The sequence below is a fragment of the Malania oleifera genome, chromosome 3, assembly GCF_029873635.1.
Source record: "Malania oleifera isolate guangnan ecotype guangnan chromosome 3, ASM2987363v1, whole genome shotgun sequence".
NCBI lineage: Eukaryota > Viridiplantae > Streptophyta > Magnoliopsida > Santalales > Ximeniaceae > Malania > Malania oleifera.
Genome location: NC_080419.1, coordinates 122632299 through 122659668, shown reverse-complemented (window position 1 = coordinate 122659668; position 27370 = coordinate 122632299). Strand labels below are relative to the sequence as shown.

The 27370-nt window shown below is 37.2% G+C and overlaps 2 protein-coding genes across 2 annotated transcripts in view; one reads left to right on the top strand and one right to left on the bottom strand.

Moving 5' to 3' along the window:
- Positions 1–10839, bottom strand: part of LOC131151539 (uncharacterized) — a 31327-nt gene extending 20488 nt beyond the window's left edge. The window contains exons 1-5 of the mRNA XM_058102781.1: positions 10782–10839; positions 7650–7741; positions 7360–7434; positions 7022–7246; positions 4404–4510 (exon numbers count right to left, since the gene is read on the bottom strand). Of these exons, the coding sequence (XP_057958764.1) occupies positions 4404–4510; positions 7022–7246; positions 7360–7434; positions 7650–7741; positions 10782–10839 (557 nt within the window). The remainder of the gene's footprint in view (positions 1–4403; positions 4511–7021; positions 7247–7359; positions 7435–7649; positions 7742–10781) is intronic.
- Positions 10840–12845: 2006 nt separating this feature from the next.
- Positions 12846–13667, top strand: LOC131151538 (uncharacterized). Its single transcript, XM_058102780.1, has 2 exons — positions 12846–13297; positions 13538–13667. The coding sequence occupies exons 1-2, from the start codon at positions 12846–12848 to the stop codon at positions 13665–13667; spliced, it is 582 nt and encodes a 193-aa protein (XP_057958763.1).
- Positions 13668–27370: the final 13703 nt, after the last annotated feature.

The following is a 27370-nucleotide window of genomic DNA, read 5'->3' as shown; positions in this document are numbered from 1 at the left end:
ATGCAAAATTGAAATTACATATTAGTAACAACATTTTCCTCAACCATTAATGCATAAATTATTATATTTGCATAATAACTAATATACGACTTATTTATGAATATCATTTATATTAATTGAATGTGTTTAATATGATTATTGTATTAAAATTATTGCCCGGTATACACAGCATGCCCGCTACTAATGTAATTATTTACAATTTTTTTGTTATAAATCTTGCCCAATTATGTGTTGGAAATAGAGAATTCAAGACTACTTTTATATGGAGAGAAATGAAGAAAGAAACATGGAACATTTGAAACTTTGATTCCATTTTATTGTAATGGCTTGAGTTGAGTACATGGCTTATATCATCCAATCCAAATGATTTGTACCAAATACAGTCACAAGTTCAATTAATTTCCACACTCCAACTCAAACTTGATTTTTCTTTTTCATGCCAAATAGGCTACTTAATTTACAGATATCATCAAACATGAGGGATTTTGTGAAAATAACTACAACTTGATCTTGAGACTTCATGAACTTGAGTTGCACAACAATGGATTGGATCGATCTTATTTCTGCATTCTTCAACAATTTAATTCCATACTCTAAGGGGGACTAATGCCTTGCAGTCATCCATCCGAAATTTTTTGGGAACTTTTCACGTGCTTTCTTGAGAAACAAAGATTCCTTCCTCCTTTTGCATTACTTCTATGTCAAGATAATATGACATGTTCCCAATATCTGCCATCTCAAACTTTGTTGTTGCCTCTTTGAGTGCTTCAAACATGCTTTTATTTCCTATGAAGATGTTTGTTCCATCATTGCGCACCCCCTGTGAGATGGTATGATCGTCTTGCTATGAAAATTGTTTAGGCACATGGCAAACAAATGAATCACTTATCTCAATGTTGCCATAAGAACGACAATGACAAGTCTTAGGCAACACATGATTGTCTCTTGGACATATAGCAGTCGCCCATGCAAGGCGAACCATTTGTTTCCAAACCATCCAGGGAATTGCAAGGAAGATCATCCCATCCATCCGGAGGTCATCCACTCACCATGTGAGGCAAACAATTAATTGTCAATCCAAGCGACAGAGATCGCTTAGTGCAATCATTGGGTATGAGAGTCAACCATAATAATTGAACCATTAATGCTTAGAAATAGTCTCAATTTATGACTAGGCCTTTTAATGGTTTGAATATAAGACTCATAACCATAGTTAAATTTAGGGCACAATTTGAGGTAAATTGTAATTCCAAATTTGACTTATGGAGGTTATAAATATGTGATTAATTTCAATTGTACTAGAACTTCAGCTCAATCAAACTCAATTCACACAATGTGACAAACTATTAACACCTGGGCCTTTGTGTCGCTTTATCTTCTATTTCTATCTCTTAGTGCCTCTACTTCCCTATCTCTATCCCTCTCTCTCTCCCTCTCCATATCTCTTATCTAATTCTAGTCACCTCCCTCATTTTTCTTTCCCCATTCTATGATTTCTACGACTCTCTTATTATTCATATCATTGCATCTCTGACGGATTTGGCATAACAAGCCCATTTCACTGAAATTACCATCTCCTCGTCTCAATCACATCATCACTTCAAAAGGTGTTCGATTTTTTATCAAACAAAAGATTAATCATCAACATACAAACATAAATTGTAACATATCTCCAATTCCATTTGCCTTAATGTAGAGAGCATGCTCACAATGGCATTTATTTTCTTGAAAATATTTTTCAATTCAACTAAACCAAGCCTGAAGAGCTTGTTTCAAACCATAGAGTCCTTTGAAGAGCTTGTTCCATGGAAACCTCCTCTTAGATGAATCTTCCATCTATTCTGAGATGCTAACAAGATAATGAATAAATTGTTTATAAACGAGCAAATGGTGCAAATATGTACACCATTATCAATGCCCACTGCCAAGCCTTTAATTTTATCCTAATCTTGAGTACAAAGTTGGTCATGGGGAGAGAATACATTTATGGGATGACAAATGGATGGGGGAGGTGCCTTTGGCTCCTGCATGTCCTCATCATTTGGGTTTATCTTCGTGAAACATTTTTTTCTGCTTTCCTCCTGCAAAAGGATGGCATTCTTGGGATTTTCATTTTGCGAGAAACCTTAGTGAGCAAGAGATAGAAGCTGGCACTGTTAACCAATTTTCTTGATTCTTGTCATATTCATTTTAGGGAGTGATAAATAGGTTTGGAGCTTAGAATCCTTAGATTCTTTTGGGCAATTCTCTTGCAAATTTTTTCATAGTTAATTTGTGATCCCACCTTGTTACTCCTTGAGTTGGAAAGCTAAAGATCCATTAAAAATAAAAGCTTTCACTAGACTGAGATCATAGCAAAAATCGATGCCAATGACTTGCCTCAAACGACAAGACCAAATAAAGTATTATCACTTGACGTTTTTGTCCTTTATTTATAGAGTGGACTTGACCACATTTGTTTATTCACCATCCCTTCACTTTGGCGATTTGGAATAAGTTGTTCGGTATTTTTAGCAAAAAATTGGTCTGTCCCTCCATGTTGAAGCCTTTTTGTCCTATCATGTTTGGGGAATTGGTATGAGAAAGGAGGGGAAAGCTTTGCGGCGGTACACTATTATGATGATTGTTTGTTGTGTTTCGCTGCAAATGAATACCAAAATTTTTAAAGGTATGGCTACTTCTAATAACTTACTTAGTAGAGAGGATGTGTCAATGTGGGTTTCAACTAATTGCTCCTTTCATCATGTTTCCCTAGATTGAGTTTGTTTTTCTTTGATCCTGTAGTTGTTTTCATTTTGCAAAGGAAGGACGTCTTGTTCTTGTTGTTTTTATTTTTCATCTTTTATCATATTTTCTCACCTTTTCTAATCAACTCCAATATCAAAAGAAAAAAAATTTAATCGTGATATTCCTATTCTTCTATGATCTATCATCATCCAAGGATCATAATTTCAATTTTGGCTAAACTTTTGAAACTTCATTACAAAGATTTCAATGTTGATGTTGATGTCAAGTTCAATTTCGATCTAAAAATTGATGAAAATTTACAATGAAGAATGGAATTCTTTTATGAAACTTTAGAAACTATTAACAAACATAACTAAATAATTATAAATAAAATACATCATGGTGTATATGGTGCCAATATCGTAATATAATAATGACATTAAACATATTCAAATTTATAAATCAGTTTAAATATTATTTATTATACAAACTAGCCATGGACACATACTATGTACGTGCTCCACAACTTCCTATTTTTTAAAATTTTTTTTAAATTTTTTAAAATTGTTTTAAAAATAAAAAATTAAATAGTATAAGGGCACTTTGGGATAGTTGTAAATAGTTATAGGGATATATTGGGATAATTATAAGTAGTTATGGGGATAAATTTGACATAATTATAAGGGCATTTTGGAATAGTTGGGGGTAGTTGAAGGAGTATTTTAGAATAATCATTTGTAGTTATAGGGATAAATTTGACATTTTTTTAAAATGACACCAAAGGGAGAATCCCCTTTATAGTATTAGAGATACATATAATTTAGAAATAAATGGTCAAATAAAATGTTGAAAGTAATGTCTAAGATTAACTCTTCATACAATTTCAACGTCTAAAACCCATTTGTATCCTTTCTATAAATAAGAAAAGAAAAGTTGAGAGAAATTTTAATTTGGATTTTAAATCTCAAATTTTAACTTCAAGGAAATTTCATTGTATAGTTAACATTTTGATAAAATTTTATTAAATTTCAAGCTTTAGATAAATTTTAGTGATTCGTGGAAATTTCGACAAAAAATTTGTATAATGGGAATCAATTGCCATTTCGATTATGAGGGCAGTGGAAAGCAAAATTTTCAATTGCAATTTCGACAACTGCATGGAAATTTAAGAATATGTCATCATCTCATACTCATGTCCTTGCTATCTGCTCGCTTCTCAACTCTCTTGCAAGATCAAACCCATGTCTTGCAAGTTCCGGTTCCTAAAATATTTGTCTATAATAGTATTTAAATCCCATGTAAATCACAATAGACTGTTTTGATTTTCATGACTACCAATAACATCTAAACTAGTTTATGATAGATTACTTTAAAATCACCCACATGCATTCAAAACCTAGCAATTAATGCAAACATAGCATAGCTTCAATTCTAATAAGTTTTCAACAATAATGATAATAAAACTCAACTTTTGTAGATGTTATGACTGCCAATAAGTGTGCATGCAAATAAAATGGGCGTGGACATTAAACTAAAACATTAATCACACCTTTTATAAAACTTCTTGAGCAAAAAATCTAATTTGATGAGAAAAAAAAGTTACAGTGAAAGAAATTTTTTGTGCTTAGGTGATCAGATACACAAAAACTCATTTACAGCACATAAATTAGTACCACCTTTCATGAAATGGTTGAGCATTATATCTCATTCGAATGGAAGAACATGCTCTATCGGAAGAAATATTTGAAATGACAGCATCTGTGGACTGCTTGTGACTTATTATCTGCAAAAAATCACATGATTTCTCCAGTCAATATATTCAAGAAAGATCAATACACTAATCTTACAGGCAATAAGCTGAATTTTTTTTGTAGGTAACTTATTGACTAGGCAGGAAAAGGAAATTAAGAACATGGTTTGCATTGCTACACAAAAACCATTACTCAGTAACTGATACTCAAATGTGATGCAATCTGTGGTCAGAATATACTGTAGGATCTGTCAAATTAGAAATCTAGCATTACGGAGAATTGCAGGGAGATACTGTGGCAAAGTGAGATCCTCTCAGGCAGAAATGCAGTGGTGGAGACTTGGAAGGAGCCATCACACTTCCAAGTTCTTGAGAAAATTCTAAACAATCAGAGTTGATAACCAAAATGGAAAGGGAAATTTATGTACTCCTTCATTAATTGGACTAAAATAAATATAAGTACATGAGAGCCTTGCACATTAAATGTGCATAGGAAAATGAATATTGCTAATTACAGTTCAATTGACTCCTCTAGACTCAAAGAACTCGTTAATAACTTTGAAACTAGACTCATAAATGAACTTTGTGAATATTAAAATTGAACTTCAGAAATGACACACTACACTGGACCATATTAATGATATCTTGATAACAGTAATTAAAAGATATATAACTAAAAATATTAACTATGTTTTCACTGGTTTCCTCTTAAAAAAAAACTATGCTTTCACTGGCGCAGCAGTGCTGCATCAAGATGACTGAGAAAAAGAAAAAACGTAATTTGGAATCTAATGTTTAATATTCTAATGTTATTTTGTTTCCAGAGAACAGAAGCTTGCCTCAAGGCACTCAACTAAGGCAAGGATTTGTCTTCTCAAGTCCTAAAACTCTATTGTTTGCATTTAAATTTCTTTCCTTTCCTTATATAAGAAATTTATGGTTGAGGAAACAAAAAAAGAACAACAGATTAACTCCTAAAAGCACAAGCCATTTTTACCAATTCATACACTATAAGCAAAGAATCTGAACTAAAATTAAAATATTTTTTAACATCACTAATTACTAGTACAGAAGTGTCATTTGAAAAAGAAAAATAACGAATCAAAAGAACAAAAGTGCAGCGCCGAATGTGGACATCATTAGCTCAGTTTCCCCAAAAAAAATATTAGCTCAGCTAAGATCAAGAAAACAGACTCACCATTGCTTAAAATATTGAAGCACCCTTCCTGAAGAAGTCAATGCCACCAAATCAAATTCTATTGGGTTCTATTGGCTGCAACATAATATTAGATCAGAAAATTTTGTTGCGGATAAGGAAGAAAAATATTCTGTTTATGGATTAGTCATTTAAGTGGGTGCCCAACAGTGAGCCTACGATAAATTTTACAGTGCATCTCCAGTTAGCTTGAGAAGAAATTTCTCTTTAAAGTCCAAAAATGTTGACAAGGATTGAGGGACAAAAATGAGGAGAAAAACTGGAATCTGTTGGCAGGAAATCAACAGAAAAATCTTATAATTAGAAAAAAATAAATGAAACAGCAATTACGTAGGATAGAAAAAGGAAAAAGGAAAGTAGTTAATGGACTTTTTGACAGACATTAACCGCTGGTTTGGTTCGTGGAATACCTATTCCCTAGAATAAGCTCAAATATAGTGAAAATTTTGAGATTTTAGGTAACAAATATTCTCTATATGTTCCTTATAATTTCATTCAACAAGAAAGAAGTCGACAGTAAACAGTACCATGGTGGAACTTGGGAATAGTTATCCTTATCTATTCCTTATTATGGACTCAAAAAGTTTTACATTGTTACTTATTTTATGGTATCAACATAATTTTTTGTATAAATAATTGTAACTAACCTATTACAACTAATTTATTCCTATGAATAGACATTCCACAAATGAAACAAAGGGTAAGTTCACATTTGGTTCACAAAATAGAATAGGATAGGAATGAAATAGCATTTGTATAGGAATATAATAGTTTACCCAAAAAATGTGCAACTTAAAGATAAATGACCGTGCAAAAGATAATGTTATTCTAGACAAGGAATAACCATTTGCAGATGGAATATCAATTACTATTCCATTCTCATCCTATTCCAACATAACTGTAAAAACCTAAAACCTCATATTCATCCAGATACAGCTAAAACAGATGAAAAGGCCGAAATTTGAACCAAGCCCAGAAAGGCATGATGTTGAAGAAGACAGTTTTAATATCATACTCCCTATTGAGAAACTCTTTCTGTGGGGACAGAAAACACATAGAAACCAAATTCAGGGAACACTACTAGCGATGCTTAAAACGGTACGAATCTTTTACCCAGATAAGAAATTAAGACCTCTCACTGACCCAGAAATTAAACTCACCCGGACAATCCGAGCGGCCGCACAAAATGGCATTTTCAATCACTCAGAAAATTATGCAAACGAATTCAACTACACAGATGGGCAATGGAAAAACTGGAACTGCGGAGTAGATTAAATGATTCGACGAACTCAAAGAAACAGAAGAACAAGACCTGGGCATTCACATACCTTACGATTCAGAGTGAAGAGCAGTGTCCCAGCTGCTGTTTCCATGTCCTCTTCAACCCATTTCGGGGAAATATTTCCCAAAATAACTCTCACACGTACAGTAGCGAGATTTAGTTGACAAACGGGAGGACGGAAGGGAGACGATAACGAAGGGAAAGAACCGAAGAAGTTAATGAAGGGTTCCTTGGAATTTTCAAAAATGTTACTGGTTGCGGCTCGCGCGTGCTGGTAAAAATTATCACAATTTTTGTATTAAAGATCATTTTTAAAAAATTGTGACAACGGATTTTTAGTTCTTTTTTTTTTTATCTGTAAAGTTAAATGTACACCGGACATACCCACGAAGAGAGGGAAAGTAAACCCCAATCACAAATGCTTAGCATTACAATCACAAGGCAAGACCATAGGCCTTCCTAATAAAAAATTACAAATATCAGTATAGCAGAACCTATTAAAAGAAAAGGTAACTATACCTTATCCAAAGAAAAAAAGTCAAAATAGTCATACACCACTCTATAAGTATGTCTCTAAATCACTTTGACTACATCCCTTGGAGAAATATATTTACCTTCAAATTTCCTTTTATTTTAAAGTGTCAAATAAAGTATACTGAAATAGCCAGACAAACTTTCTTACCAATTGCCTGGATGCTAGTGCCTTTAGCTTCCTTGTATAACCATTTTAGGGCAGCCTTCATTTTAGACATTTCTCTAGAGATCCCTAGCCATTCACAAACCATCTCCCATACTTCTTTAGTGAATCGACATTTGAAGAATAGAAGCCACAAACAAGATTCAAACTTTCAGCTTGAAACTTATCATTTTGTTTGTAGCTTACCTTTAGTTGCCATCTAGAGAGTGAGCGCATGTTTCGTTGTGCTGCCACACATCACACATCCAGACCTCCTTATGCCACCGAACTGAGTTCCCTTTAATCCTCCAGAAATTATATATATGGGAGGAGCAGATTTGATCATCACTCACTCACTAACTAAGTTCAATCTTAGCAGACCTCTGATCCCCACATATTACAATAATCTGATCCTTCAAATTAATAATCTTTTTGAACAGTGGGGAGTCTATATGTCCAATTGTTGCCTCCTAAAGATTAGTCCCATTTAAATAAACATTATGCACCCATTTGGACCACAAAGAGTCATTTTTATTCTGAATATTCCAGAGAGCTTTTGTCAGCAAAGTTTTATTCCAAGTCATCAAGTCAAAGACACCAAGACCCCCTTCATTTTGAGGCAAACAAACTTCTCTCCAAGCAACTGGCGGTTTTCTTCTGCCACCCCATAAAAAAGTTTTGCATAATCTAACAATATGATCAACAACTGCTTAAGGAATGGGAAAGATTGCCGACCAAAAGCACTCCACTCCCTAAATCTGCTTGCTTTTTACTTTCGATGCTTGATTGTAATTTTTGTTTCTTTAATTTTGAATAACTTATATTAGTTGATTTTTTAATTTTTTTAAAAAAAATTGAATATCATGTATAAAAAAAACTTTTATACTTAATGTAAAAATTAGTGACCAAAAAATTGAGGTATTTAGTATCCTTATACGACTTTTGATACTCACTTCATTAGAAGTTATTAAAGCAATAAGTGTCAAGATGATAAAAATGTTTAAATCTTTTTTAGCGTGTCAGCTGACTATAAAGTAATGTCCGTATAAGGAGAAATTAAATCTTCTCATTTGATTTGCCACAAATTAATGATTTTGGTTAATGACTTAGAATTAAAAACTTTATCTTTTTATGATTTTAGTTGGATTTTCATAGTTCTTTTTTCCTATGGTAGACTTTTTTTATTATCATAATTTGCTTATGTGTTTTATAATTGTGGTGCAAGATATTCTATCTTAATAATACAAGTCTATTTTATTATAGTCAATTAATTTTTTGCTATTTTTTCTATTATTTAAAATTTTATATAAGTTTATATTGTTAAAATAATATTTAGTTTAAAGAAAATATTTTTTATAAATTTTTAGTAAGGAAATAAACTACCTCCTCTTCCGTCCATTCCGCTGCTGGCCTCCACCTACTCCCCTCCTCCACCCAAGTAGTTTAATAAGTGACACATGATAGGTTTGTCACATTATGTGAATTGAATTTATGTATTGAAGATCCTTACAAAATAGGTTATATATCTATTTTTACCCCTTTAAGGTCAAAACTATATTAATTTTAAGGTTACAAATCATAAATTCAGGCCATTAATTCTAATAATAAATTCAATCAATTTCTAAATGCTAAAAGTCTAATCATGAATTAAGATCATTTTAAGACATTAAAGGTCCAATTATTATAGTTGACAAAAACTTTATTGTAGTTGACATGGTTACTTACTATTTATCTGCCTTTGTTGCTTGATGATTGGTCGATCTCCTTGACAACTAGCAATCTCCTAGATGACTAGCTAGGTAACCATCGTCGCCTGATAACTATGCAACTTTTGTCTCCTAGGTGACTACTTGTGCTTCATTGGTCATCTAGGTAATAAAAGATTCCTCATTTTTTAATCCCTTAAGCGACTTTTGCCTCGCCTAGGTGATATTTGTCTTAAGCCTTGTTTAAGAGATTCTCTACTTAGTCACTAGGGACACCAAATGACACACGATTCACCTTGTCCTAGGCAAATAACTTATCTCTTGCCTAAGTGACCTCCATTATAAAGCGACTACCTTGTCTAGGTGATCACTGTCACATTCCAAGGGGTTGCACAAAGAGGGCATAAACAATGTCCACCCATGACTGCTCCATTTAATTGCTTTTTAACTCCTATGGATGAGTAGTTACAATTTTATTTTTTTTTCTTTTCAACCTAAAGTGTGTTCTTATTTTCTTAGGTCGAGAAATTTTTTTATTTGTCAATTATTTTATAAATGATGCTCCCAAGCTTGTTAAAGCATATTTGACCGATTAATGACAGAAAAAAAAAATTATCATCCTCCTCCTTAGTATAGTTGGCCACTAAGGAGTTTTCATGCTTTATGGGTTCGGCCAAAAAGGAGATTTTGCATTCTTCATTTTCAACCGAATTGAATCCTTCCTCCTCTTTAGTATGTTCAGTTGTTAAGGAACCCTCATAATTCCTATTCGCGGGATCGACCACTTCATCTTGTTCTATATAATTGGCCAATAGATCATTCTCATGATCTTCATAAATGATGTTATTTGCAAAAATATTATGTTGCCCCTTGTGTTGATGTGTTTAGCCTAAATCATCATTGGTAATGATTCAACCAAGAGATGATTATAAGGCCAATATCACTTTCCCCTCAACGCCTACCTATTAAAAAGTATGTTGGTGAATCCATTATTGTAATTACAGATTATGTAATAAGTGCATGGACAAGTAAACAAACAAACATGTTATATAATTGTGGGGACGGAATGGAAGAAAGCATAGCTTATAGCTTTATTATAATTCGACACCCATAATAGACTTCCCGTAGAGATCGATGTCAGACGTACACAATTTCATTTTATTACCTTTTTTAAACGTTTTTTTCACTTGTCTTGAGCTCCTCCTAGTGCAGAATCTGGCGGGCGAAGGCGATGCCGTCAGGCATTGGTGGGACCTAACACTTAAGGCCATCAGTGCTAAAGGGGATGGAGGTTGTCGACCCGATGATCAAATCAATCAACTCACCTTCGAATTTGCTGATGATGAATGCCCCTAATATGTTGGTGATTAGTCCGGTTAACGCCACGAACAGCTCCATTGCCTAGACGTCGACAAGTATGTTACGCGCTAATGTCCTACCAATAAGCTGTCCAAGCATCGCTCCGCCCACCGATGCCGTCATGACCACGATGTCGTGGACTCCTTCGGGATCTTGTGCTCCAATAAGAAGATGTCCCACACCATCACACCGACGGTGAAGAGTGGCATGGTTAATCCGATGCTCCGGCGATCTTTGCCCCAATGTTGACGGAAGGTCTTCCGTGCTTGGATGCCTCAATTATTGCGTTGTACACTTCTAGCTTTTGCGCTTTCGACAAGTCATTGAACACCCTCGCAAAATTCAGTTTTCGCTGGTAACTACATCCGATATAATTCCCCAACCATTGGTGAGGCCATTCAAATCAATTATACAAATTGAATACTGAAATATATATATATATATATATATATATATATATATATATATATATATACTATGTCGGAAATTAACTCAATTTATTCTTTTTCTTTTTAATAAATAAAATGATATGTATTATATACATACATAGTGATGAGTTGCACAAAGGTTTTTCCGGATTGCTTGAGATATTTTGAGAAGCTGCATGACATGGGGCTTTGCCAGCTCCTAAAATACTCCAACATCTCGTTCCTGTACTGAGCCGCATCGTTGGCCAGTTTAGCGATTTTGGTAACATCTTTGGGGTGCATCTTCCTCAGAGTCGTAATCAGTTCATTTGCGTATTCTTTACTTTGCTGAGGTAGCTGCTTCTCACCATGTAGTTTAAGATGCCTTTTAGTGCGAGGTGGACGCAGTACACAGTGTAATCGTAGACGTTGCAAGCGGTCGAGAACCGGCGGTCATCTTTGTTGGCTGCAGCAGCGGACTCGCTCTTCACCAAGCTGGCGCCAACATCGAGGAGGACCAGAGCCTCCTCATAAGTGCTTTTGCTGGTGTGGAGGTATTTGATGCGCTCGGGTTTGGAACCGAATTGGATGTGTTGTATGGCCTGTACTTATTGGTCGTAAATTATATTAGCTAGCGAGCGCAACTACGCATCCTTGAGAATAGGAAGCTCTGCAACCATATTTGAGTTTCGTTTTTAGAATTGAATTAAGTAGTGGTGCTAATCTCCCTCGTGCTAGCTCTGTAGTAACTAATGAATGAAGACAGAAGATTTGATCAACTAATATATAGGCACACCATGCACCGACCCCTCGTTTGATTTAGAGAATCAGGCCTGCAATATTATGAAATCAAATTTTAGATCGAAATGGAATGCATTTTATTTTTAATTTACAACAAATAAGAAAATTTAAATTTTAATTAAGATAGATTGAAATTTACCTTCGTTGTAAAGATGACAATAAAAACAATATTTATTATTTCAAAATAATAATAACGATAAGGGAAATAATAATACAAAAGGAAAAAATACTACCAATAATTATTATTTAACAATAACAATTAAAAATGCAATTATTAGTATTATTATTATTATTATTATTATTATTATTATTATTATTATTATTATTATTATAAGGACAATGATTCTTATAAAAATAATAACATCTAAAAATGCAATTATTATTTTTTCCTTTTTATGATTATCATTATTTTTCTTGTTACTATTTTTTTAAAATGATAAATATTATTGTCATTATGATTATTATTAGATGTTATTATTATTCATTATTTTTATAAGAATCATTGTCCTTATAATAATAATAATAATAATTGCATTTTTAATTGTTATTGTTAAATAATAATTATTGGTAATATTTTTTCCTTTTGTATTATTATTTCCCTTATCGTTATTATTATTTTGTAATAATAGATATTGTTTTTATTGTTATCTTTACAATGAAGGTAAATTTCAATCTATCTTAATTAAAATTAGAATTTTCTTATTTGTTGTAAATTAAAAATAAAAGGCATTCCATTTCGATCTAAAATTTGATTTCATAATATTGCAGGCCTGATTCTCTAAATCAAACCAGGGGTCGGTGCATGGTGTGTCTATATATTAGTTAATCAAATCTTATGGCTTCATTCATTAGTTACTGTAAAGCTAGCACGAGGGAAATTAGCACCACTACTCAATTCAATTATAAAAAAGAAACTCAAATATGGCTGCGGAGTTTTCCATTCTCAAGGATGCGCAGTTGCACCAGCGGGTTGAGATAATTTATGGCAAAGAAGTACAGGCCATACAACACATCCAATTCGGCTCCGAACCCGAGTGCGCCAAATACCTCTGCACCAGCAGAAGCAATTACGAGGCGGCTCTGGCCCTCCTCGATGCCGGCGCCAGCTTGGTGAAGAGTGAGTCCGCTGCAGCACTCGACAAAGACGACCACCGGTCCTTGACCGCTCGCGATGTCTACGATTACACTGTGTACTGCGTCCACCTCGCACTAGAGGGCATCTCAAACTACACGGTGAGAAGCAGCTACCTCAGCAAAGTAAAAGAACACGCGGATGAACTGATTACGACTCTGAGGGAGATGCACCCAGAAGATGTTACCAAAATCGCTAAAATGGCCAACGATGCGGCTCAATACAGGAACGAGATGTTGGAGTATTTTAGGAGCTGGCAAAGCCCCATGTCACGCAGCTTCTCAAAATATCTCAAGCAATCCGGCAAAATTTTGAGCAACTCATCACTATGTATGTATATAATACATATCGTTTTATTTATTAAAAAGAAAAAGAATAAATTGAGTTAATTTCTGACATAGTATATATATATTTCAGTATTCAATTTGTATAATTGATTTGAATGGCCTCACCAATGGTTGGGGGATCATATCGGATGTAGTTACCAGCGAAAACTGAATTTTGCGGGGAAGTTCAAGGACCTGTCGGAAGCGCGAAAGCTAGAAGTGTACAACGTAATAATTGAGGCGTCCAAGCGCGGAAGACCTTTCGTTAACATGGGGCAAGGATAACCGGGAGCGTCGGATTAGCCGTGCTACTCTTCACCGCCGGTGTGATGGTGTGGGACATCTTCTCGTCGAAGCACGAGATTCCAAATGCGGTCCACGACGTCGTGGTGACGACGGCATCGATGGGCGGAGCGATGCTTGGACAGCTTATTGGGACGACGTTGGCGCGTAACGTACTGGTCGATGTGCAGGCAATGGAGCTGTTCGTGGCGTTGACCGGACTAATCACCGGCATATTAGGGGCATTCATCATCGGCGAATCCGTAAGCTGGTTGATTGATTTGATCATCGGGTCGGCCAGCTTCATCCCTTTTAGCACTGACGGCCTCAAGTGTTACGTCACACTAATGCCCGATGGCATCGCCCTCACCCGCCAAATTCTGCACCAAGAGGTGCAAGACAAGTGAAAAAAAACGTTTAAAAAAGTAATAAAATAAAATTATGTACGTCTGATATCGATCTCTATGGGAAGTCTATTATAGGTGTCGGATTATAAGAAAGCTATAAGCTATGCTTTCTTCCATTCCATCCCCACAATTATATGACATGTCTGTTTGTTTACTTGTCCATGCACTTATAATATAATGTCTTTGTATACTGTTATTTAAATGGGAATATATATATACACTTTATTGTACCTATTACATGTTGTTAATTTAGATTTTTATAAATTTAGATAAAATATAATATAAAATTATATTTTTAAAAAATTTAAAATTTCATTAAAGTGAGAGATTTGAGCCTCAACAGCATATAGTAGCCTCGAAATAAGTACAAGACAATGACAATGATAAAACTTATAAGAGATGATATGTAAAGTAAACATATGCCATGGAAATTAAAACAAATGGCTGAAGACTCGTCTCTCGCGGCTAGTTATCAAAAGAGAGGATTGAGGAGGGAGTGTAAAAACGTCCACTGTTCGTGTGATACCCCATGGATGAAAGACTTAAAAGGATTAGATGTTACTACCCATATCAATAAGGTGCACCTTTCTTTTCAAGAGCTTTCTTATAAGAACTTCATAGTTAAGCGTGCTTGACTTGGAGCAATCTTGGGATGGGTGATCACTTGGGAAGTTTTCTCAGGAAGTGTGTGAGTGAGGACAAAACACACTGAAAATGACACGTGTTGGTTTGTGGGGCCAGTCATTAGTCCAATAAGGCCCATCCCCTATTGTCTGGTCCAGGTGGAGGAGGAGAGACGCAGTGCTCCCTGGTAGATCCAGGTTGGGGCGTTACAAATAGTATCAGAGCCAACACCCAGCTAGAAGTGTGATGAGATTCACATCGCCTGAGTTTGGAAATATGGGTTCGTAATGAGGACGTTGCATTCTATAAGTAGGGGAGAATGTGATACCCCATGGATGAAAGACTTAAAAGGATTAGATGTTACTACTCATATCAATAAGGTGCACCTTTCTTTTCAAGAGCTTTCACATAAGAACTTCATAGTTAAGCGTGCTTGGCTTGGAGCAATCTTAGGATGGGTGATCACTTGGAAAGTTTTCTTAGGAAGTGTGTAAGTGAGGACAAAACACACTGAAAAGGACACGTGTTGGTTTGTGGGGCCAGTTATTAGCCCGATAAGGCGCGCCCCCTATTGTCTGGTCCAGGTGGAGGAGGAGAGACGCAATGCTCCCTGGTAGACCTAGGTTGGGGCGTTACAAAAAGATGGTAATAGAGCAAAGGGGTAGTTGCCCCCGATCCTCGGGAGCTCTTGCTTATGAATGATTGTGGCGAAGTAAGACTCTCCGCCCGGGGGCTTGCTGAATTGAGGGACGGCGATATGTAATGCCTCAATCTCAATGAGTGCTTTGATAGGTACTTGTTATTGCCACGGGCGCAAGGCCCCTAAGGGAAAGTGGCAATGCCCGAAAGGGGGGTCGTTACAGATGGTATCAGAGCAAAGGGGTAGTTACCCCCAATCCTCGGGAACTCTTTTTTATGAATGATTGTGGTGAAGTAAGACTCTCCGCCCGGGGGCTTGCTGAATTGAGGGACGGCAATATGTAACGCCTCAATCTCAGTGAGTGCTCTGATAGGTACCAGTTGTTGCCACTGGCGCAAGGCCCCTAAGAGAAAGTGACAACGCCCGAAAGGGGGGTTGTTACAAATGGTATCAGAGCCAACCACCAGCCGGAAGTGTGATGAGATTCACATCGCCTGGGTTTGGAAATATGGGTTGCGTTCTATAAGTGGGGGAGAATGTGATACCCTATGGATGAAAGACTTAAAAGGATTAGATGTTACTACCCATATCAATAAGGTGCACCTTTTTTTTTCAGGGGCTTTCCCATAAGAACTTCATAGTTAAGCGTGCTTGGCTGGAAGCAATCTTGGGATAGGTGACCACTTGAGAAGTTTTCTCAGGAAGTGTGTGAGTGAGGACAAAACACACTAAAAAGGACACGTGTTGGTTTGTGGTGTGGGGCCAGTCATTAGTCCGATAAGACCCGCCCCCTGTTGTCTGGTCTAGGTGGAGGAGGAGAGACATAGTGCTCCCTGGCAAACCCAAGTTGGGGCGTTACAGTTCTAATAGAAGAGAGATTTCTGCTCCAAAGGAGTAAGTGGCAATGAACTTTGGAATAAAATTTTTTAAGTTTACTTGAAGGATATCTTGGATGTGAGAAATTCCAAGACTCTGATGGGCCTTTTAGAGTTTTGGGGAAGACCCAAAATAGATTCATCATCTATAAGATAGAGACCCATATTCTGTTACTAATTTCACAATGAAGTAATAAGTGATCAACCTATTCAGAACAATTTATGCGGAGAACACAAATGGATGCCATGTGTCAACCCTTCTTCTACAAATTATCACAAGTAAAGATTTTATTATTGGCTGCCAACCATAGCTAGGAAGAAGGAACATTTTGTGGGTGCATGTCTATTCCAAAATAACTTGTATCTAATTGCACCGGACTTCCCAAATTTATCAAAGATTATTTATCAAAATAACTTCCCAATGGCAATAGTCCTCATCGGGGCTGGGGCTGCATCTGTATGATGTAGATCCCATTCAAAATTTTTATAACCTCCAGGGACTTCACTCCCGTAAGTTGTCTTTGAAACTAAATGTTTCAACTCAAAATATCGTTGCATAAAGATGCCATATTGCAAACCTTCTGCTTTTTTGAGATGATATCTTAGGGAGATTGGAAATTTCAACTTCAAAGTGAAGTTTGATCTACTAGCCCAACTAGAAGTTTCAAAAAATGTCATATTGCAAACCTTTTGCTTTTCTTTTCTTTTTTTTTTTTTTAATTTTTATAACATGGGAACTCCAACAACCAACGAACTCTTTGGACCCCCCGGTTGCGGCACCAAACCCACGGGGCAGTGGCGTTCCCCCTGGTTGGCCATACCCATGTAAATCAAATGTGGACACAGCTTACACACTCAGGTTAGATGTTCGGAAAGTGGCTTTCCTCCCGGTAGACCCCCATTGGTGCAAACGAGACCACCGGATGGGCAACAAAGCGCACCATGACTTTACTTCTGCGAAGAATTGAACCTCTAATGCTCATACAACTTTCTCCTTTTTTGAGATGATATCTCAAGGAGATTAGGAAATTTCAACTTCAAAGTGGAGTCTGATTCACCGATCCAACTGGAAATTGCAAAAAGACACCATATTTATGTTGAAGAATAAACTTGACAATGGCAGCAATATTTGATGACGGCTGCCGACCAGCCGCTTCTGTTGATCGACGGTCACCAACCTCACCTACCAGCCACAATCCTTGATTCTTTTGTTTTAGAATCTGCTATAAATAGATGTGTGTGTGTGTGTGTGCAATGTAGAATGTGGTGAAATGAGGGTGAATAACCAGTGAGCAAGAGAAATTTTGTTTTGAATTCCTCTTTATTTATTTTTCCAAATTGAAATTAAGTATTTTTTGCAATTGATTCTCACTGAGTTTCAGTCACAACCAGTGACTAAGTGTCCCCTCCACCCATCAGTGGTATCAGAGCATCCAGGTACGCCGGAATTTGCCAAACAGAGTCGAACAGAGGAGAAATTCAATTTTCTCCCAGATTTGATGTTGCTCAAAATCCAAAATTGAGCTTGCCATTGTGAAATTCACATCGAGACGATTCCAACAATAAAAACTGCTTCTCAAACGGAGTTTGAAAGACTCCACACGCGTTCACATGCACCTCTAGCGAACTTAGCGTTCTTCCCATGCGCAGCATGCGCCAATGAGGATTCTGACCGCTAGCTTCACATGATCCACACGCCCGCACGCATCTTCCTCGCCCGGCTGACGTGATCTGACCCAGAAACCCGCTTCAACAACCCACCTCCAAATACCCGGCCCAGCAACTCGATTTTCAGACCTGCGTGCACAACCCGAATCGGTGACCCGAATACGACCTGACCCAACTTACTAAGCCGCGTCTAGCCGCCGACACATGGCACGCATAGATCCAGTCACGTGGCCCTAACGGTTAGTACTAATGCTGTTAAACATTCGTTAAGTTAAACCGGCCCAGTAAAAGCCATCCAAAACTTTCTGTAGCCGATTCAATGATTTTTTTACCAAGTCTTTGCAACCTAAAATCGGTTCCTAATGTTTTTCAATCTTCTGAACACATTGGTGACATCAGATTTCTCAAAATCAACCCCCATCTCTCTATTTTTATATATTAAATTCAATGGCGAAAGGTGCTACCCAAGCGGTCATTCCAAAGTTGATTCGGGAGAATTATGACAACTGGTCTATTCAAATGAGAGCCCTTCTAGGTGCTCAAGAAGTCATGGACATCGTTGAAGAGGGGTACAAAGAAAGCCCATCAAAAGAAGCCGAAGCAACTATGTCCAATGCTCAAAGAACGACCTTGCAAGCCGATTGAAAGAAGGATTGCAAGGCGAAGTCCATAATCCACCAAGGCCTTGATGAGGCCACGTTCAAAATCATCGCCTCCGCCAAGACATTCAAAGAAGTTTGGGACTCTCTCCAGCGAATACACAAAGGTGCAGACAAAGTAAAGAAGATTTGCCTTCAAACTGATGTAGGACGGGAATGGTCAACCTATGTCCTACGATTCAACCCTCACAGAAGCACATACACTCAAACACTTTAATTTAAGAAATTAATTATCCAAACATAAACACAATAAATCATGCTTTATTTCAAATGTTCAAGGATTTTGAAAAGGTGTATGACTTGTCCAGCAATTAAGTCCCGATTGGTTCTTTCACAAAGGAATCAAGTTATATGCTAAAAAGTTGTTATTTCAAATATTCAAGAATAAAAGTTCTATGTTAACAAATTAATATTCATACAATTGATTTTAACTAGCAAGTACAAATATTGCAATCTATGGATCAAATGGTTTATTCAAAGATGTGATTTTAATCTACTAATAAGGGTTCACAAAATATAACAAAGGATTCAAAAAACAAGTACAGAAGTTACCAAGAGATTGGTTTGGATGACTTGACGTTGTTCCACACTTAGCTAGATCACACTGTAGTTCCTTCGTACAAGCTTTGAATCACAAGATGAACGCAATAATGAAATGTAGATGGTGATCGTCGTGTGGGTGTATAAAGATGTTGGCCGTGTGGTGTTGATGGGGGTCATGAGAGTATTAGATGGAGGAGGGGTTGATGGAGTCATTGGATAGTTTAGTGGTCTCTCACCACTTGATCTCCAGAGAGAACGTCGTAGCCTCACACTACTCACTCACAAGGAGAGGAACAAGCTTTACAAGCTCAAGCAAAGAGATGCTTCTTCAATATTCAACTTCAACTTCATGTATTGTTTTTACAATAAGAAGGCTATTTATAGGCATAGCCTGGGGGACAAAGCTTTAAACACTCAACAACTCTCAATATCTTTCAATAACGACTCTCAATAGCTTTCAACAACAACTCTCAACAACTTTCAACAACTATTAACCTAACACAATTAATACTTACTAAAAAACAAGGAACTCCAACTCATAAGCACACAAGTCAAGCTTAGTTGTCTTGCATTATTACAATTCAAATTTGAAATTTAAACACATTCCAAAGTGAAGGCCAAAATCGTGTGGGACCCATTGGAGCCATGTGGGGGCCATATGGATTTTGAGTTGGACTTTGCTTCAATACTTCACTTGGGTCTTCAAGCACCTAATAATCTTGAAATAACATATCCACGAAAATATAAATTAACACAATAGCAAAGTCTTCACATAAAAAAAGTTTTCCATCAAAGAAGTAGAAGATCTTCAATTAATCCCATGTGTTCCTACAAAATATATATAAACAATAGTGGACATATGGAGGTCATCCACGTGTCACCATGTCAACAAAGGAGTGGTGATCGTGAGGTCGTCCATGTGTCATTATATCAGTAAAAGAGATACATAAGGTATGTTGATCCCCATCATCTCTCCTGGGCCCAAAAGAATTCTTCTCCGAAGAATTAGAGGTGATGTACTAGGAATACAACTCTGAGGTGCGATGAAGGAGGTCTTCTTTAAGTATCCAACTCCTGTCAGAAAGTGGTTTGTCTCTCCACTTGACAAAGAACTTTTGATACGATCCTGCTCGTGTGAACTTTAGCTTGTCATCCAAGATTATATCAAGGTACTTGGGCATGGGTAAGAGTAGAGGCAAAGGAAATTTCAGGTTTTCAGGATCAAAAGGAGTGGGAAATGGAGTGGGGTCATTTGCAGGGTTAGAATTTGAAGGTTCTATAAAATAAGATGCTACAAGAAAAAGGGTAAGATTTTCAACATTAAAAACATTGCTTATTCTAAAATCAATAAGAATATTAAGCATGTAAGCATCAGAACAAGTTTTCTTGAAAATTTTGAAATGGTCCATCTTGTTAGCATGTAACTTCCTCACCTTTCCTACAGGAATTTACTCAGGACAAATATGGACTATAACCATATCACCCTTTGAAAATTCTTTCAGCATGCAGTGTATGTCAGCAGTAGATTTATAATGTTCATGATTCAAATTAACCTTCATTCTTATTTTAGAGTGTGGATTGTGTATATGCTTTGCAAAAGCATTAGTCATCTCGCTCACTCTAGACTTAAGTGGTAGTGGAATAAGATCTACAGGCTTTCTAGGACTATATCTTGTAATAACTTGAAATAAGCTGAGTATTGCGGTCCTATCCACTGAACTACTGAATGCAAAATTGGCCACATGAAGGCATAAATCCCAAGATATGATGTTTTCAACTAGCTTACATCTCAGTAGGTCCCTAAGGCTCCTATTTACTAGTTCAACTTGACAATTAGTTTGGGGGTAGTAAGAATTAGAACATTTAAGTTTGGTGCCTATTATGGTCCTTAAGGCTTTCAAGAAGTAACCTATGAGTTGTATATCTTTATTTGAAACAATGGTTTTGAGAAACCTATGCTCGATGAGAATCTTGTTGGTTGCTCTATCATTGATGCATATGCTCAAAGTGTTATCTTCCTTGGGATTAGGGAAAGTAGGGCAGGCAAGTGGACCTAAACTCTTATGAACAAAGTCATGTTCATTCAATTCATTCACTTATTTCAGCTCCTCATGTTCTATCGAGTTCACTTTATGATGTGGTAAATGAGGCAGAGATGAATAAGGAACAAGGTCAGTGATATGTTGATTGTCTCTCATGGGAGATGACTCACTAGGCGACTCAAAGATGACATCCTTAAATTCAGAAGGTAGGGATGATACTTCTACGAGTGTTTTTTCTCAGAAAGGCCCATTTCAGTCTCCTTAGTAACAACCACCAACACTTCTTGTGTATCTTGACTTTCCTGCTCAAACGACTCTTCACTTATGATATTCAAGTTTTCTCCACTAGTTTCTTTCTTTTCCTTCTTCTTTTTCTCACCATCTTCCTTATCAAGTGCCAAGTTCCTAGTGGGACATTGTTTGGGAAAGTGTCCTTGTTTATGGCACCTAAAGTACACTACACTGCCAGAACTTTGGTGAGAGGATCCAGTTATGGGTGCTTTCCCTTTGTCCATAGGTTTTTGGACTGTGGGATTGCTTCCTCGGGAAGCGACTTGACTTGATTGCGCTAGTCGAGACTTTACATAACTCCGAATCTGGTGAGAGTATGATTCATTGGAAGAGGTATCAAATCGTTTTCCCATGTGCCTTTTAGTCATTTGCTCAAATTCATAAGCTAAACTATAGGCATGTTCAAGGGACTCAATGTGATATGGGAACAGTTTTCTCCTCAGTTCAGGCTTTAATCCTAGGCAAAATCGGGAGGTCTGTTGACTACCAGTCTTATAGACACCACATCTTACAATTAGCTTATCAGATTGATTCATATATTCTAGAACAGTCATGCTACCTTGACGCAAGTCGTAAAGCTGATCTATAAGGTGCTCTCTATAACTAAGGGGGTGCATACTTCTCCCTTAATCTATCCTTCATTAGATCCCAATGCTCATTGGGTCTATGGTTTAACCTCATTTATTGCCTCTCAACATTTATCCCATGGAGTTTGGCTTGCCTGGTTAGTCTCATTTTTGCAAACCTCACTTGGTGTGAGTCATGCATCTTACACCACTCAAAATAGGCATCCATTCCAGTCAACCAATCTTGGAAGACTTAGGATCCTTTTTCCCATCAAAGGTGGGGGCTTCTATCCTCATTTCATCATTGAAAGGATCACGATGGTCCCTACGACAAGGTCTCCTAATATGAAGGTCATCAACGTCATAGTACTCATCATCCCAATGTTGGGCATAAAGCTCATGACATGGGGTTATCCTAGCAATGTCATCTTGGTGACTCACTCGCCTTTGTGGAGGGAGGTAAGGTCTTTCTCTAGGAGTCATAAGTGGCTCTCTCTCAACATAAATCCTACGACCTCAGTAAGGATTCACGACTTGAGTAAACATCCTAGGGGTTGGGAAATGATTCAGAGAGAACTAGGGCACCCCTTTGGAATGGTGTTTGGTTAGACAAGGTAAGTTCAAGTGTAAACGTAACATAACTAAGGTCCAAACACCCAAAATTCAGAGTATAGGTGGGCTGTTCTGGGCAAAATCGTCACCTGTTTTTCTGGAAACCCGAGAGCTACTAAAGGATTTTCATATGCGAACACCTTTCAGTATTTGGGGCATAACTTTTGCTACAGTACTCCAAATAAAGTGATCTTAGGGTCAAAAGAAAGCTAAGAAAATTTTCCACAACTCTTGTGTTAAGGTTTTTGAAGCTCGTAAGGTTTTGATAGTAAAAATCGCACATCAATATGGCAGACGAAAAATGAAGATGTTGGGACTTAGAGGGCTCACCTAATTCGAACTAGGTCCTGATACCAAGATGATGTAGGACGAGAATGGTCGACCTATGTCCTACGATTCAATCCTCACACAAGCACATACACTTAAACACTTTAATATAAGAATTTAATTATCCAAACATAAACACAATAAATCATGCTTTATTTCACATGTTCAAGGATTTTGAAAAGGTGTATGACTTATCCAACAATTAAGTCCCGATTGGTTCTTTCACAAAGGAATTAAGTTATATGCTAAAAAGTTGTCATTTCAAATATTCAAGAATAAAAGTTCTATGTTAGCAAATTAATATTTATACAATTGATTTTAACTAGCAAGTACCAATATTGCAATCTATGGATCAAATGGGTTATTCAAAGATGTGATTTTAATCTACTAACAAGGGTTCACAAAATATAACAAAGGATAAAAAAACAAGTACAGTAGTTACCAAGAGATTTGTTTGGATGACTTGACGTTGTTCCACACTTAGCTAGATCACACTGCAGTTCCTTCGTACAAACTTTGAATCACAAAATGAACGCAACAATGAAGTGTAGATGATGATTGTCATGTAGGTGTATAAAGATGCTGGCCGTGTGGTGTTGATGGGGGCCGTGAGAGTATTAGATGGAGGAGGGGTTGATGGAGTCGTTGGATAGTTTAGTGGTCTCTCACCACTTGATCTCCGGAGAGAATGCCGTAGCCTAACACTACTCACTCACAAGGAGAGGAACAAGCTTTACAAGCTCAAGCAAAGAGATGCTTCTTTAATATTCAACTTCAACTCCATGTATTGTTCTTACAATAAGAAGGCTATTTATAGGCATAGCCTGGGGGACAAAGCTTTAAACACTCAACAACTCTCAATAACTTTCAACAACAACTCTCAATAGCTTTCAACAACAACTCTCAACAACTTTCAACAACTATTAACCTAACACAATTAATACTTACTAAAAAACAAGGAACTCCAACTCATAAACACACAAGTCAAGCTTAGTTGTCTAGCATTATTACAATTCAAATTTGAAATTTAAACACATTCCCAAATGAAGGTCAAAATCGTGTGGGACCCATTGGAGCCATGTGGGGGCCACATGGGTTTTGAGTTGGACTTTACTTCAATACTTCACTTGGGTCTTCAAGCATGGTCTTCAAGCACCTAATAATCTTGAAATAACATATCCACGAAAAATATAAATTAACACAATAGCAAAGTCTTCACGTAAAAAAAGTCTTCCATCAAAGAAGTTGAAGATCTTCAATTAATCCCATGTGTTCCTGCAAAATAGATATAAACAATAGTGGACATCTGGAGGTTGTCCACGTGTCACCATGTCAACAAAGGAGTGGAGATCGGGAGGTCGTCCATGTGTCATTATATCAGTAAAAGGGATACATAAGGCATGTTGATCCCCATCACAAACATTGCGAGGTGATTTTGAATCTTTAAAAATGAAATCTACTGAATCTATTGCTGACTACTATACACGAGTTATGGTAGTATCAAATCAGTTGAGAAGAAATTGAGAGACTCTTAATGACAAGAGAACTTGTGAGAAAATTTTGCGATCTCTGGATCCAAAATATGATTATATAGTTGTGACCATGGAAAAAACAAAAGATTTGGAAACCATGTCCATAGAAGAACTTGTGGGCTCACTCCAAGCCCATGAGCAGAAAGTCAACATAAGGAGTGATGATAAAGCACTAGAGCAAGCCCTCCAAACAAAGTTGTCCCTCACTACAGATAGATACAACAAAGGGGGGACATCACAGCACGGAAGAGGACGAGGCCGAGGATCTCGTGGAAGAAATTATGGAAATTTTGACACCAGAGGAGGTGGCATAGGCAAAAGAAGTCCCACTAAAGAATGACGCAATCAACCGAGCTATGTCCCACGAGGAAGAGGACAAGGAAGGAGAGGGGGATATAATAACCGCCCGAACGTAGACAAAAGAAACGTTCAGTGCTACAACTGTCATAAGTACAAACATTATAACAATGAGTGTTGGGGGCGACAACAAGAAAAGGTTAGCAAGGAGGCTAACCTTGCTGAAAATGAACATACAGATGGAGAGTCGTTGACGCTAATGGCACACAATTCAGCTCTCCAAGACCAAAGTGTTTGGTACCTTGATTCTAGAGTCAGCAATCATATAACTGGCAGAAAGAACCTATTCTTTGAACTTGATGAGAAAGTTCAAGGGGAGATCTCTTTTGGCGATAATTCTAAAATCCCAATTCGAGGGAGAGGAGATGTTTTGATTAAACAGAAGTCCGGAGATCATGCTTACATCTCCAATGTTTATTACGTGCCAAATATGAAGATTAACATCTTGAGTCTTAGACAGCTTGTCGAGAAAGGCTACTGAATTAGCGTTAGTGATAAGCAGATGGTGATAACAGATGCTCGAGGAAAGTTGGTTACTCGAGTACAAATGGAAAAGAATCGAATGTTTCCGCTCGCCATTCAACATGATATGCCAAGGTGTTTGAGCGCTATCATCAAAGACAAAAACTGGCTATGACATTTAAGGTATGGACATCTAAATTTTGAAAGTTTGAAATAGTTAGGAAGCAAGAAAATGGTGAAAGACTTATCCAATATCCACCACCCAAATGTGATGTGTGAAAGTTGTGTTCTAAGCAAGCAACACAGAAACAACTTTGAAAAGCAAGCCAATTGGAGATCTACCATGTCGCTCCAGCTAGTACACACAGACGTGTGTGGTCCATTGAAACCATTTTTAAATGGACGGAATCGATACTTCCTCACCTTTATTGACGACTACAGCAGGAAAACTTGGGTATACTTCTTGAAAAGGAAGTCAAAGGTATTCGACAAGCAAAGATTCAAAGATTTTGTGGAGAAACAGAGTGGCTATCGCATCAAGTCACTCCGGTCAGACCAAGGAGGAGAGTACAATGATGAAACTTTCCTGGAATTCCTTAGGCAACAAGAGATTCAAAAACGGTTCACACCGACTTACACTCCCCAGTTGGACAGTGTAGCTAAAAGGAAGAACCACACAATCCTTAACATGGCCAGAAGCATGTTAAAGGATAAGAATCTGCCCAAGAGTTTTTGGACAGAAGCAGTGTCATGTGTAGTCTATCTATTCAACCGGTGTCCTACGAAGAGTCTTGCTACAAAAACATCACACGAAGCTTGGAGTACTCACAAGCCCAGTGTAAGTCATCTTAGAGTGTTTGGCTCCATAGCCTACGCCAAGATCCCAGAAGCAAGAAGGACAAAGTTGGAAGATAAAGGAGAGAAGTGTATCCTTGTTGGATACAACAATAGCACCATGGGATATCGACTCTAAAATCCCATCAACAAGAAAGTCATTCACAGTCGGGATGTCATTTTTGAAGAAAATGAATCCTAGAAATGGGACCAGGTTGAATCCTCCAAAGATGCAGAATTGACACTTGAAGGAGAAGAACCTACACAAATAAGAGAAGTGGCTATCGAGTCACAAGTTCCCAAGTTGCAGACACCTCCCCATGGTTCACCACAAAGGAATGAAGCTTCATCACCAATTGAGCATGAAATCTTAGACATGAGACCTAGAGGAGCTCGAAATCTAGCTGACCTATATGAAACAACAGAACCAATAGAAAAGTATGTTACTCTATACTGTATGTTGTTGACCAGCGACCTGGTTAGCTTTGAGGAAGCTAACAAAGAAGACAAATGGAGAAAAGCGATGGATGAGGAGATTCAATCCATCGAGAAGAACAAGACTTGAGAGTTGACAAATCTCCCAAAGGGCTGCAAAACTATTGATGTGAAATGGGTCTACAAGACCAAGAAGAACACTCAAGGAGAAGTTCAGAGATACAAAGCAAGACTTGTCGCCAAAGACTACAAGCAGAAAGAAGGGATTGATTATGGAGAAATATTTGTCCCAGTTGTCAAACTTAAAACCATCAGATTACTAATTTCACTATCAATACAAAATGGATGGAAGATTTACTAGTTGGACGTGAAATTAGCATTTATGAACGGTTTTTTGGAAAAAGAGATTTATATCGATCAACCACATGGATATATGAAGAAGGGCAAAGAAGATAGAGTGTACAAGTTGAAGAAAACACTTTATGGCTTGAAGCAGGCACCTCGTGCGTGGAACATAAGGATTGATAACTACTTCCAGAAGAATGGATTTGAGAAGTGTCCCTACGAGCATGCGCTATACATGAAGATGGATACAGATGGAAGCATGCTAATTTCCTGCCTATATGTTAATGATTTGATCTTCACCGGCAATAATCCAAAGATGTTTGCTGCTTTCAAAAGGAGTATGGTTAAAGAATTTGAAATGACGGATATTGGCGAGATAACTCATTTTCTTGGCATAGAATTCGTGCAAAGCAAGAAGGGAATTTTCATCTCCTAGAGCCACTATGAAAAAGAAGTATTGAAAAAATTTGGGATGGACAAATGTAAT